Here is a 15,282-nt window from a genome sequence, read left to right on the forward strand (position 1 = left end):
ACAGAACAGTATTCATTGTTTTTGTACCACACCCAGTGCTCCATGCAATCCGTGCCCTCTCTGATACCCACCACCTGGTTCCCCCAACCTCCCACCCCCACCCCCCGCCGCTTCAAACCCCTCAGATTGTTTTTCAGTGTCCATAGTCTTAATTAAATAGGGAGTCTGTTGACTGTGGTTACATTTTGAAATTTCTCAGCTTGTACTCTGGCAGCCAGTAAGCTTCTGCAGTATGTGATAACTAGGGGGTACCAACTCATTTTTGTTTCTTATCCTTTCTGGAAGTTGGAGCTGTCGCATTGCTTTAGTTTTCCATTCCTTTCATTTTTTTTTTCATTCTATTTTATTTTATTTCTTTTCATTGTTCCAGAATTCATTGTTTATGCACCACACCCAGTGCTCAATGCAATACATACTCTCCATAATACCCACCACCAGGCTTACCCAACCCCCCACCCCCCTCCCCTCCAAAACCCTCAGTTTGTTTCTCAGTGTCCACAGTCTCTCATGGTTTGTCTCCCCTTCCAATTTTCCCCAACTCGCTTCTCATTCCTTTCATTTTTAAAAGCTAGGTGATCATATCGGGTGTCAGTTTATCTAGAAATCCTACTGGTATTAGTAAGTATAAAGCTTATGGATGATACTTGTTTCTGTTTGTTTATTGGCACTTTGCTATTATATTTGGGCTTTTGACAGCCGATGCAAAAAATAACTTGAGGTCTTAAAATACTTAAAAATCCAAAAATAATTTTAAGTAACACTTTTTTTTTTTTTTAAAGATTTTTATTTATTTGAGAGAGAGACAGTGAGAGAGAGCATGAGCAAGGAGAAGGTTAGAGGGAGAAGCAGACTCCCCATGGAGGTGGGACCCTGATGTGGGACTCGATCCCACAACTCTGGAACCATAACCTGGGCCGAAGGCAGTCGTCCAACCAACTGAGCCACCCAGGTGTCCCTTAAGTATGATGGATGTAACTAAGAAACTGTGGAAACACGCTTATTCTTGGGTCTTGGTGCCTGTCGTTTTCTCTTCCCAGAGAGCTTTTCCCTCAGATATTTGCATGGCTTACTCTCTCAGCTCTTTGGATTGCTGCTCTTAGCTGTTCGCTCCTCAGAGAGGTCTACCCCGACTATGCTATCCAAAACATTACCTCCAACACTTTTCTTTCTCTCTCTCTCTTTTTTTAAAAGATTTTAGTTGTTTATTGGACAGAGAGAGAGAGATCACAAGTAGGCAGAGTGGCAGGCAGAGAGAGAGGAGGAAACAGGCTCCCCACTGAGCAGAGAGCCCTATGCGGGGCTCGATCCCAGGACCCTGAGATCATGACCTGAGCCAAAGGCAGAGGCTTAACCCACTGAGTCACCCAGGCATCCCTATATATATGAATTTTAATTTTTATTTTTTAATGCTTTTTTAAAATTTGAGTATAGTTGACACAAATGTTACATTTGTTTCAGTGTATAACTTAGTGATTTGACAAGGTTATACATTATGCTTTGTTTACCACAACTGTGGTAGCTGCCATCTGCCCTGTTAGATTGCTATTATAGTACCATTGACTGTATTCCTTATGCTCTGCCTTTAATTCCCATAAGCTATTCATTCCACTACTAGAAGACTGGATCTCCCTCTCCTCTTCACCCATTTTGTCCAACCCCCATCTACCTCCCCTCTGGCAACTACCAGTTTATTCTCTGTGTTTATAGGTCTGATTCTGTTTTTAGGTTTATTGGGGTTTTTTTTTTTGTTGTTTTTAACAAAGAAAACTTGTATTTATTGAGCAATCAAAACAAAAATAAACATTTTTCTATGGGATAGGGCCTCCACTATCCTTGCTATAGATGTAACTGAAGATTAATAATTTATAGTTTATTCATTATTTTAAATTTTAAAAGTACAGAAAATACAGAAAAAGGCTTTATAAGTTTTATATTCTAGGTAATCTCACTACAAAATCTGGTAAATTTCTGGTCTTTTCTTCTGGGTTTACTTGTTTTTTAAAAAATTCAATTTAGTTAACATATACTGTATTATTAGTTTCAGAAGTAGAGGTCATTGATTCATCAGTCTTATATAACACCCAGTGCTCATTACATCAAGTGCCTTCCTTAACACCCATCACCCAGTTTCCCCAACCCCCTACCCACCTCCCCTCCAGCAACCCTCAGTTTGTTTCCTATAGTTAAGAGTTTCTTATGGTTTGTCTCCCTGTTTTCATCTTATTTTATTTTTCCTTCCCTTCCCCCATGTTCATCTGTTTTGATTCTTAATTTCCACATATGAATGAAATCAAAGGTTATTTGTCTTTCTCTGACTGACTTGATTCTGCTTTTAGTTTTATTTGTTTTTAGATTCCACTTATAAGTGGAATCATATGGTATTTGTCTTTCTCGGTCTGAGTTATTTCATATAGAACAATACCTTCTAGGTCCATCCATGTTTTCTCAAATAGCACAATCTCCTTTCTTATGACTGTGTAATAAACCACTGTACATATATTCCACATCTTCATTTGTCTATCGATGGACATTTAAGTTGCTTCCATATCTTGGCTATTGCAAATAATGCTACAGTAAACATAAGGGTGCATATATCTTTTTTTTTTTTTTTTTCCATATATCTTTTTTGAACTAGTGTTCTCATTTTCTTTGGTAAATACCCAATAGTGGAATTATTGGATCATATGGTATTTCTATTTTTAATTTTTTGAGGAAACTTCATACTGTTTCCCATAGCAGCTACACCAACTTACATTCCTTTTTTTTTTTTTTTTTAAGAATTTATTTATTTGACAGAGAGTGAGAGAAGGAGAGAAAGCATAAGTGGGAGGAGCAGCAGAGGGAGAGGGGGAAGCAGGCTCCCCGTTGAGCAGGGAGCCTGATGTAGGACTCGATCCCAGGATCCTGAGATCATGACCTGAGCCGAAGGCAGAGGCTTAACCCACTGAGCCACCCAGGTGCCCCCTAACTTACATTCCTAATAACAATGCATGAGGGTTCCTTTTTCTCCACATTCACTTATTTCTTGTGTTTTTTATTTTAGCCATTGTAATAGGTATAAGGTGATAATCTCTATTGTAGTTTTGATTTGCATTTCCCTGATGATGAGTGATGTCATCATCTTTTCATATGTCTATTGGCCATCTGTCTACCTTCTTTGGAAAAAGGCCGGGTGTTATATTTTTGTTTATTGATTGTTTTCCTTACTAGACTGTAAACTCTGTGAATACAGATGGTTTATTCAGTACTGTATTTCCTGTATCTGGAGCAATGCCTATGAAATGCTGAAAACAAATATTTTAAATGAGCACTCAAGAAAAATTCATTTAATTGAATGAATGAATACAAGACAACAGAATGAAAAAAGAAATACAAATGTGGTACTAAAATGTTTCTTCCTGGCATCATGGAGCTATATTTAAAAGTCTAGATTCATAAAATTACTCCCATATAAAAGTAAAAATGTAGTTATGTGAGAAGTTTATTTAGAAGATAGCCTCTTCTCCTTTATGTTTTTACTTTTTTTCACTTTCCTCAGGTTCCATAGAAATCAAACAAATTTCTAAGTTTTTAAGAATTCAGGATTCAGGGGCATCTGCCTGGCTCAGTTGGAAGAGCATGCGACTCTTGATCTCAGGGTTGTGAGTTTGAGCCCCACATTAAACGTAGAGATGACTAAAATAAATAAATAAATACATACATAAACTTTAAAAAAAGAATTCAGGATTTAATGTCTATATGGATTTAATTCACAAGAATGGAAAAAATACAATGATATTAACTCCTGTAAGGTTTGAATAGATATAGAATTTGACTGTGGATAATTTCAGAGGATAAAGACTGGTTATTCAGAATTATGTCATGAGTAAAGGTGTAATTAACTTTCTTGTACCCATAGGGAAAAAATGTAATGAGTTAAATAAATAATACAGTCTGAATCTGAATAGTCTTCTTAATCTTTTTTTTTTTTTTTTTGAAGATTTTATTTATTTATTTGACACAGAGAGATCACAAGCAGGCAGACAGGCAGGCAGAGAGAGGGAGAGGAGGAAGCAGGCTCCCTGCAGAGCAGAGAGCTCGATGCGGGACTCGATCCCAGGACCCTGAGATCATGACCTGAGCCGAAGGCAGCGGCTTAACCCACTGAGCCACCCAGGCGCCCCTCTTCTTAATCTTTTATTCAACATTTTTCCCCTTATCATTAAATCACTGAATTTGTTTTGTCGTAGTAGTTGAGCAAGTTGTTACGTGTATTCAGGAGCTCAGAAACCATGGCCTACAAGTTAGCTGCCTATTCTTAGAAGTAATATCGGAACCTAGCTGCACTCATTTATTTGTGACTGTAACATGACTGCTTTCATGTTTTAGTGGCAGAATTAAGATGTCGGAGCTGAGAGCACAAGGCCCATGAGACTAAGGTGTTTACTATCTAACCTTTTAACAGAACGTTTTTGCCAACCCCTGGTTTCTGTGTTACTTCTATTTTAAGGCCTTGTAATTACACCTTATTATATAGAATAAGATCTTTCTGTAAAGGAGAGTTACTGTATTTCTAGCTGGATAGGCGTTCCAACAATATTTTAAAATCTCTGTTACTGAATATTATTATTACAGGTACTAAAGTCAAGTCAATAAGAACACAAACTGACTTTTATGCAACAAAACCTGTGAAAATGGATTCCAAGCCCCAACATTCTGTGCCTGCTGTGCTGCCTCCTAGTGATCAGCAGTACTTGTTCAGCCCGAGCAGAGAAATGCCTACTGTTTCCGGTACACTGGAAGGTCATCTAATTCCTATGGCTATTCTTTTAGGTGAGTCCCAGCAAAATACACAGGGCCAATTTTAAATTCTTGTCAGCAGCGGCAGAACTTTCAAAATGACGTGATAGTCTCCTACCTTTTCCTCTCTCTGTGGTATTTGTGGGCAGGGCCTCCGAATGTGTCTTACTCCATGTAATAGCAATCTCTTAAATAACGGGCTCCCACTATAGTTTCACTCACAGGAAACATTCCTTTGGTATTTTAGAATACATTGCTATAGAGGAGACAAAGTAAAAAAAAGGTTTAGAATGTTATAGATTTCATAATAATTAAAGAATTTAATGTCCTGTCTCCAGCAAAGTACTTTGAAGTAATTGTATGTGCTTTTGAACTAGGCTGTGGTAAGTAAAAATTGTGTGGTATTCTAAAACACAGTAGTTGGTTATTAACTTGTTTGAGGTCTCTCAGACTCATTGTAAAAATTCAACAAATAATTTTTGCTTCCTCACTAGCTCTTCAAATCTAGTTAACTATTATTTTTTTCTTTTACTGTCTTTGCTCTTCTTTCTTAAATTTGATGAAGGACTTAGATATATCTTCCAGCAGAAGAGAGAAATTTTGATATTATGGGTTAATAGCATGTCAGCCTGCTAACTGTATCTGTTTAAACATGCCTTCTGTAAGTAGAGTAGCTAATACTTATAAAGTCCCTGCTGTGTACCTGGTACAGATCTAAGCACTTTACATATATGAATTTATTTAATCCACACTATAAAACACATGGTAATATACCAGTTTTATAGATAAAGAAACCAAGGCACAGAGGAATGAAGAAATTTGTCAAAGGCCATATAACTCGAGTGGAGCTGGGATTCAAACCCAGTCAGTTTGGCTGGGATTCAAACCCAGTCAGACTATGTTTAAAGAGTGCCCTGTTCTGTCCCTCTTTATTTTGAAATATAGGAAATAAATGGAACTTTTGAAGTGCAAGCTAAGTTTCTGATAGCTGTGGTAATTGCTATCAGTGGGAGTACATGCTATGTCTTGGTAGTGAGTCACTAGTATTTTGTTGTTGGTTTTATTCCTGTCCATTGTTGCTGTATAAAGTTTTGAGAATAAAAATAACATAGTATAACACATTACACTTTAGTCTTGGCTTTGCTGCTTACTGTTATGACCTTTGGCAAATTATGCTGTTCCTAAATGTGTTTTCTCAACTGTGAAATGTGGATAATATTAATACCTCAAAGGCTTATTTTGAGGGTTAAATTAGATAGTGCATGTGAAGTATCTGGCATGCGTGTGTGCCTGGTAAGTGTGAGTTGCTGCTGAAAGGATGACATGGTAGGTGTGTCAACTATAGTGACAAGAGAAAGAAAGATGATTGCGGATGGCGCTTCCTTTTCAGTTGAGAGAGAATTCAGCCATAAGGATCTGGGCTGTGTATTTGATTCTTCCCTTCATTTCTGAAATAGTTGACTCATCTCTTCCCCAAACTTTTTAGGACAAACCCAAAGTAAGAGTGATTCCATGCCACCCACTGGAGTAATTGTAAACAAGCCACACCCTGTAACAGTGACTACTTCCATTCCTCCATCGTCTCGAAAAATGGAAACTGGAATAAAGAAACCTAACGTCGCAATTATAGAAATGAAGTCGGAAAAAAAGGATCCTCCTCAGCTTACTGTACAGGTATGTCAGGGTGCATGAATAGAAAATTTTAAGGAAGAAAAAAATCTTCAGCTTAACTTTAACACTTAAAATTTATTACATTGCTTCATAAAAACTTTACTTTCATTGTGGGTCTTTTATATTTTAAAACTGTGATATTAGTGTAACCCTTCTATCCTTATTCTGTATGATCTAAGCTACTTTTTCTAAGCCAGTGGCTCATGTCCAAGTGACATGATGATATTCCAAAGTGAACAACTGCGTTGGTGGTATAGTGGTGAGCATAGCTGCCTTCCAAAGTGAACAACTGAACAGTATATTACAATTAATTTTAAAAGAACGAGTGTGACTTTAAATATATATAAGATTTGAATGAATGGAAAGAGAACTTATATGTGAAGATTAAATATTCAAGTTGCCAATTCTTCCTAAGTTAACATATAACTTAAGTCAAATTTCAATTTAGCAACCCCCCCCCCACAGACCATGTGTTTAATTTTTTGTTTGTTTTCTTTAACTTAAGGATCATTTTGATATTTGAAAGAATAAAGGGTTTTTGGGTACTGGACCTGTACAAAGAAATATTTCAGAAATAGTCTTGGTTGTTTAAAACAAATGTAATATAGGACACCTGGGTGACTTAGTTAAATGTCCAATTCTTGATTTCAGCTCATGTCATGATCTAAAAGTTGTGAGATTGAGTCCCATATTAGGCTCCAAGCTGTGTATGGAGTCTGCTTAAGATTCTCTCTCCTTCTGCACCACCTCCAACTCCAGTGCTCTCTCTCTCTCTCGTGCTGTCTTGCCCTCTCTCTAAAAAAAAAAAAAAAAAAAAAAAAAGTAATATGTAGTAATTACTTTGTGTATCAGTAGGGAAGAGGAGTCTTGTAAGTGAAATAATATATGTTGTAGTTGGTTAATAATGTGGAAAATAGATCAGTTTTAGACTCTAACCTCCCACTGTATGGCACATGAATTCTAAATAGGCAACAGGCAAAAGTTTAACTGTAAAATGTAAAAGCAGAATGAGAAGATAATTATATAGAATCTTTATCAAATAGAATCTTTATCAAAGCTGAAGCTAAGTCCAAATATGAGAGAAGAAAACCTACATATAATAAAAGAATAGATTTGAATCTATAAAATCTAAACTGAAGCTAATATAAAAAATTCATATGTAAAAAGGGAAACATACAGTTAGAATATATGAAAGGACTATGCCGTAAAGGATTAATTCTTAAATCTGAAAACTTCTGTAAGTTAATAAGAAGGCAGGTGCAAATCTAGGAATATTCAAAGAACCTGAATAGTATCTTACAGAAGAGGAAATACAGTTTATGAGCAAGAAAATGGATACTTTAAATCTTTCTAGTTACTAAAATAATCCAAATTAAAATAACAATAATATAGCTCCATTTAAAAACTTATTGCTGAGACAATTATGTTTTTGACGACATGAATAGAACTCATTTGGACTGCATTTTGGCATTAATTATCAAGAATTTTAAATATTCATGCTCTATATTAATCTAGTGTCTGGTGATCTGTCATAATGAAATAATGCCAGGTTAGGGGGGGAAATGCTTAGGGGGGGAACCCTATATATATATGAAGAAGTTTTTTGTGGTGATATATATAATAGTGGAAATATTAGAAATGTCATAAATGCTTACCAACAGGAAAATGGTTAAATAATTAAGGCATTATTAAAATATTATATATCTAAAATATAATTATTAAGTTTATATGGGAGCATGAAAGGTGCTTATAACCTAATTAAGATGAAAAATCAGAAATAGTAAGAAGTGGATAGTAAAAAGAAAAGGGAAGATTGAAAATAAAGTTATCTTTTTTTTTTTTTTAAGATTTTGTTTATTTATTTGTCAGACAGGATCACAAGTAGGCAGACAGGCAGGCAGAGAGAGGGAGAGGAGGAAGCAGGCTCCCCGCAGAGCAGAGAGCCCGATGCGGGACTTGATCCCAGGATGATGAGATCATGGCCTGAGCTGAAGGAAGCTGCCCAATCCACTGAGCCCCCGGGCGCCTGAAAATAAAGTTCTCTTAATAGGGTCTTATGTGTTCCCCTTTATTTTCTAAACTTTATAAAATACTCTATCATAACTTAAAAAAATTGTTATCCATTGACTTCTTTATAAAAAGTTAAATATATGTTACTGATGTATAGACTGACAGGTATTTGAGTCAAAATGATGAACAGAAAGCTGGATGTTGTGTTTTGTTTTAGGTATTACCCAATGTGGATATTGATAGCATTTCGAATGGTAGTGCTGATGTCGATCTATCTCTGCCTAGTCCCAAAGAAGCATGTCCTCCTCTGAAAACTTGGATACAGGTATTCAGAAATTTATCAGATAGTTTTGTGTAATATCTGACTATGAAGTTTAACTAATATTATTCCATGCAAAGTCTTCCATTGTATGTCATAATAATTTAGGTTTTAAGGAAGAGATTCAGAATGAATCTAGTATTGCTGATGAATTTGAAAAAGAAAGTTTGTTTAAGATCCTTACATTTATAAACATTGTGAAAGTGATAATCCTTAGTGTACTTTTTTTTTTTTTTAAAGATTTTATTTATTTATTTGACAGAGAGAAATCACAAGTAGATGGAGAGGCAGGCAGAGAGAGAGAGAGGGAAGCAGGCTCCCTGCTGAGCAGAGAGCCCGATGCAGGACTCGATCCCAGGACTCTGAGATCATGACCTGAGCCGAAGGCAGCGGCTTAACCCACTGAGCCACCCAGGCGCCCAATCCTTGGTGTTCTTTTTGGGTAATTTAAGTTGTCTCATATGTGAAGAGAGGATTTCTGTCTCTTTGGTGAAAAAGCTTGATTTAAACAGGAATCAAATTATAGTTTTCCTGAATATGAATTTCATAGTGATGTTTAGAGTTCATGTTTTGGGATGTTACTTTGTCAATATAGTATTGACATGATACAAAAATAGGCATTTCTCCCTAGTATTTATTTGCTATTCAATAATGAAGCTCTAACTTTACTACACACTTGAATAACACTGCTGCTTTCCCCAGCTTTCATCTGTTGTAAGCAGATGTAGTCCTCAAGGGTATAGGTTTAAGGAGAGGGAGAACACCAATTTTTCATGATCAGAAATAGTAAAACAGGGGTGTCCGGGTGACTCAGTTCATTAAGCATCTGCCTTCGGCTCAAGTCGTGCTCTTGGGATCCTGGGATCAAGCCCTGAGTTGGGTTCCCTGCTCATTGGGGAGCCTGCCTCTCCAGCTGCATCTGCCCTCTCCCCCCTGCTTGCATGCTTTCTCTCTCAAATAAATAAATAAAATCTTTAAAATAAAATAGTAAAATAGAACTGACCTTAAATGCAATTGTGCCTAATTTAATTTTTTCATCAATAACTTTTTTTTTTTCTTTACCAGAAGTTTATTAAAACATATGGTTACAAATAAGTTTTTGGACTGTTTATCATTCTTCTCTCAGGGAGGGGCTAATGTGGTTTTGGGGACTAGATTATATCAAGTGAGGCCTACAGGCTAAATTAGTATCTCGCTAAATTAGTATTTATAAATAAATTAACTTTCTAATTTATTTGATACTGTATCTGTCTTTTTGTGTGTTTGTATATACATATACTTACATATCTAACATATAAACACAACCTTAGGAGAGAAATCATAATCCTAGCAACCTGACTGGTTGGCTTAAGATGCATTGTTGATGGAGTCATTGACAAAAACTTATATTTAATTTTTGAGAGCTATTAAAATGAAACCTGATGGCTCAGGTACTATCTTGGATTTCATTTTTTTAGTGAAATCAATTCTAAGTAGGATATTAAAATTAAAAAATAGAGCTATGTAATTATAAGCTTATGTTATGGGTAGAAACATGGTAAATTATGTATAAATTTAAACGATATTAAGCACAACAAAATCTTCTTGAAAATGCTTTCTTAGACCCCAGAACTTACGACGGTAGATGAAGAAGAGGTCAAGTTTCCAGGAACGAACTTTGATGAAGTAATCGATATCATACAGGTAACAAAGCTTAGAAAATGTGAGAAATTATTTTTCTAGCAGTATTCTTCCATGTAATTAAAGATAATTATACATATGTATCTGTATATAATTTTTAGAGCAGTTTTAGTTTCTAAAATGAACAAAAATGAGATGAAAGTTCAGAGATTTTCCATATACCTTCTGCCCCCACACATGTATAGCCTCCCCCACTCTTAGCATCTGGAGTGGTACATTTGTTAAAATTGATGAACCTAAATTGACCCATCATAATCACTCAGCATCCGTAGTTTACTTTAGAGTTCACCCTTGATTATGTACATTCTATGGGCTTGAACAAATGTATCCATTATTACAGTATCAGGCAGAGTATTTTCTCTTCTCTAAAATTCTTTGTGTTCTACCTATTCATTCTTCCCTAGCTCACCCCAATCCCTGGTAACCACTGACCTTATTGTCTCCATAGTTTTGTTTTTTCTGGAATGTGATGGGGTCAGAAGGATACAGTGTGTAGCCTTTTTGGATTCTTTTACTCAGTAATATGCATTTAAGCTTCCTCCATATCTTTTCATGACTGAATAGCTCATTTCTTTTTAGTGCTGAATAATATTCCATTGTTTGGATGTGCCAGTTTATTTACTCATTCACCTACTAAAGGATATCTTGGTTGTTTCTGAGTTTTGGCAGTTGTGAATGAAGTTATGATGAACATCTGTGCACAGATTTTTTTTCATGAACATGTTTTCATCTCCTTAGGTAAATATCGAGGAGCATGATTGCTGGATTGTATGTTAAAAGTATATCTAGATTTGTAAGAAACCAGTGAACATTTTTTCGAAGTGGCTGTACCATTTTTCTTTATCACCAGTAAGGAATGAGAGTTCCTGCTGCTGCACATCTTTGTCAGTGTTTGGTGTTGTAGGTATTCTGGATTTTGGCCAGATTTTGTATAGTGGTATTTCTTTGTTGTTTTAGTTTGCATTTCCCTGATGACATATGATGTGGTGCATCTTTTCATACGCTTATTTTCCACCTGTATATCTTCTTTGGTGAGGTTGTCTGTTAAGGTTTTTGGCCTACTTTTAAAACCGGGTTTTGTTTTGTTTTGTTTTAAAGATTTTTATTTATTTACTTGACAGAGACAGAGATCACAAGTAGTCAGAGAGGCAGGCAGAGAGAGAGGAGGAAGCAGGCTCCCTGCTGAGCTGAGAGCCCGATGTGGGGCTCTATCCCAGGACCCTGAGATCATGACCTGAGCCGAAGGCAGAGGCTTTAACCCACTGAGCCACCCAGGCGCCCCAACCGGGTTGTTATCTTATTGTTGAGTTTTAAGAGTCCTTTGTATATTTTGAATAACAGTTCTTTTTTTTTTTTTTTTAAGATTTATTTATTTATTTATTTGACAGACAAAGATCACAAGTAGGCAGAGAGGCAGGCAGAGAGAGAGGGGAGGAAGCAGGCTCCCTGCAGAGCAAAGAGCCCGATGTGGGGCTTGATCCCAGGACCCTGGGATCATGACCTGAGCCAAAGGCAGAGGCTTTAACTCGCTGAGCCACCCAGGCGCCCCTGAATAATAGTTCTTTATCAGATATGTTTTGGCAAATATTTTCTTCTTGTTTATGGCTTGTCTTCTAACTCTCTTGATGTTGTATTTCACAAAGAAGTTTTTAATTTGAATGAAGTCCAGCATATCAGTTATTTCTTTCATGGATCACCCATCTGATGGTGTATCTAAAAAGTCAGTACCATACCCACAGTCATCTCAGTTTTCTCTTATGTTCTCTTCTAGGGGTTTTATAGTTTTGTGTTTTACATTTAGTCTCTGATCCATTTTGAGTTAATTTTTGTGAAAGGTGTAAGGTCTGTGCAAGGTTAGGTTTTTTTGCCTGTGGATCATCTTGTTGAAAAGATGATCCTTGCTCCATTGTATTGCCTTTGCTTCTATGTCAAAGTTGAATTGACTATATTTATGTGGTTCTAATTTTGGGCTCTCTATTCTGTTCCATTCATCTGTTTGTCTGTTCTTTCATCAATTCCATACTGCTTGATTACTATTGCTTTATAGAAAGTATTGAAGTTGAATAGTGTCTGTCCTCCAACTTTATTCTTCTCCTTCAGTATTGTGTTGGCTATTATGGTTCTTTTGCCTCTCTATATAAGTTTTAGAGTCAATTAGTTGATAGCCACATAATATCTTACTGAGATTTTTATTGGAATTGCATGGAATCTATAGATCAAGTTGGGAACAACCAGTATCTTGACAGTATTGAGTCTTCCTATCTAAGAACGTAGAATATCTCGGGGCATGTGGGTGACTTAGTCGGTTAAGCATCTGACTCTTGATTTGATAAGATTCTCTCTCCCTCTCCATGAACTCTACAAAAAAAATCATAGAATATCTCTTTATTGATTTGGTTCTTTGATTTCATTCATTAGAATTTTGTGCTTCTCTTCAAAAAGTTCTTGTACATATTTTGTTAGATTTATACATAAGTATTTAATTTTTTTGGTGCTTATGTAAAGAGTATTGTGCTTTTAATTTCATTTTCCACTTGTTCATTGTTGGCAAACTTGTTATAATCAATAATTATTTCCAGGAGTTGTTTGGGTTTTTTTTTTTGTCAATTCTTTCAGATTTTCTATATAGACAATCATGTCCTCTGCAAACAAGGACAGTTTTATTTCTTCCTTCCAAACACCTTTTATTTGCTTTTATTGTCTACTTGCATTAGCAAGGACTTTTAGTACACTGTTGAAAAGGAATGGTAAGAGGGGACATGCTTGCCTTGTTCCTGATAGTTGAGTATGTTTTCACCACCAATATTATGTTACAGTGCTTTGAGAAACTTCCCTTTACTTTTGAGCTAAATGTATTTTAATTTTAAAATTATGAAGTTAGTATTCTATAGTATAGTATTCTCTTCATCTGTGTCCTCTAGCTGCCTCAGTGAAATGTAATGGATATCAGCTGGTTCCCATCTACATCTCTTCTTTCCTGCTTCCTATTTTCTTCCTCCTTTTCATTTCCTTTGGCTCCCCCCCCTCCAATCTATCCTTTCTTTATTCTGTTAAACATTTGTCTGTCTGACTTCTGGATTATTGGCAAGATCACCAGCTAGCTCATAGTGAGGGGAAAAGTTGTGAGGGGTCTAAAATCCAAGAGAAGAGTCCATATAACAGGAAGAGCTATAGAAATGATATAGAAATGGTAAAATAGAAGAAGGGGGAAAATAGGAAGAAGTAAAATATAGAGGATGGGAGAAAAGAATCATATACCATAGAAACCACTTGAATAATAAAATGCCAGTACAATTGCAAGATATTTATTCATATTTCTTTCAGAACTTTCACTGCTAACGCCAGATTTATTCATCATAAAATCAAACCCTATTTTAGAATATTAAGAGATATGTACTATATTAAAGGTTTTTGTTCACTGGCATGTTTTCTCATGTGAATTGCACATGAATGTTTCAAAGGCAAGAATCTTACTTATCTTTATATTTCTAATGCCTGGCAAAGACATTTGACAACTTTTTCCTCCCACGTACAAGTGAAAGAAACAGTTATAGAAATAACACATGATTTGGAGTCAGAGCCAAGTGTTCCAATCCTGGCTCTGCCACTTATTAGTTGTGGAGTTAATTTTTTAATGGGAGGATATTAATCGAATTATAGTTTTTAAAGACTTCTAATTTTTTTGAGATACATATTAAACCATTTACAGGTAAAATGAGATTTGTGATTTGTTTCAAAATTATATGTGAAAGGTAAAGCAGATGGGGGTGTGTAGAGGTGACACAAATTAGCTGTGGGTTGGTAATTGTTAAAGCTGGCAACAAGTAAATGGGATATGCATAATTTATACATAACCAATATAGTATATGAGCACTATTTTGTTTTCTTTTAAACATGTCTGATATTTTCATAATGAAAAGTTTAAAATTTTCAGAAATTATTTCTTTGATCATATGATGGTGCAAATAATGTATAAGGTAACCTAACTGCATTTGTAGACGTAAATTATAGGTTCAGAAAGAGGAAGCAGTGATATTTAGAAGCATTAATTTATTATAATAAATTAAGATAATAAATTTATAGAGGGAAGTGTTAATGTTCTATGCAGGAAAAACCAAGTTATTTAGTTTGTTTTATGACTGCTTAAAATGAACAGTGGGTTTTAAAAAGACAAAATAATTGTATAATTAAGGTTTCTTCAAGGCAATTTGTATGACAAATATATATATTGTAAATAACTTGATGCCACCTAATTAGAAATGCTATTGATTAATGTAGAAGTGATGGTTAATTTACCAACCCAAGTTTCATGCTTACCCTAGTCATTCAGTAAATGTTAAACAAATACATGAATGTAATAGTTTTGTTTTTATTATTACCAGGAAGAGGAAAAACGTGATGAAATTCCAGAACACTCTGAGCCAATTCTGGAGTTTAACAGAAGTGTTAAAGTTGTTTCTACAAAATATAATGGTCCTCCATTTCCGCCAGTTGCTTCTACTTTTCAGCCCACTACTGATGTTCTGGATAAAGTAATTCAGAGAAAAGAAACATTGGAAAATAGCTTAATTCAGTGGTGAGTTTACAGTGGTGTTGGTATGAACAGAATCGTAGTAGCAGATAGAAAGTATTAAATTTTAGGGGCACCTGGATGGCTCGGTGGGTTGAAGCCTCTGCCTTTGGCTCGGGTCATTGTCCCAGGGTCCTGGGATCGAGCCCCGCATCGGGCTCTCTGCTCGGCGGGGAGCCTGCTTCCCTCCCTCTCTCTCTCTGCCTATTTGTGATCTCTGTCTGTCAGATAAATAAATAAAATTTAAAAAAAA

The 15,282-nt window shown here is 35.7% G+C and overlaps 1 protein-coding gene across 14 annotated transcripts in view; it reads left to right on the plus strand.

The window, feature by feature from the left end:
* Nucleotides 1-15,282, plus strand: part of KIAA0586 (KIAA0586 ortholog) — a 139,525-nt gene that overhangs the window by 32,365 nt on the left and 91,878 nt on the right. For all 14 annotated transcript variants that reach the window (XR_009355704.1, XM_059182206.1, XM_059182213.1 and 11 more), the window contains 5 exons: nucleotides 4,615-4,812; nucleotides 6,266-6,453; nucleotides 8,678-8,785; nucleotides 10,382-10,462; nucleotides 14,842-15,035. Coding sequence is in view for 13 of the 14 variants with exons in the window: in XM_059182206.1 (XP_059038189.1) it covers nucleotides 4,615-4,812; nucleotides 6,266-6,453; nucleotides 8,678-8,785; nucleotides 10,382-10,462; nucleotides 14,842-15,035 (769 nt within the window). In the remaining variant the exon portion in view is untranslated. The remainder of the gene's footprint in view (nucleotides 1-4,614; nucleotides 4,813-6,265; nucleotides 6,454-8,677; nucleotides 8,786-10,381; nucleotides 10,463-14,841; nucleotides 15,036-15,282) is intronic.

This window comes from Mustela lutreola, chromosome 7, assembly GCF_030435805.1.
Source record: "Mustela lutreola isolate mMusLut2 chromosome 7, mMusLut2.pri, whole genome shotgun sequence".
In the NCBI taxonomy this organism is placed as follows: Eukaryota; Metazoa; Chordata; class Mammalia; order Carnivora; family Mustelidae; genus Mustela; species Mustela lutreola.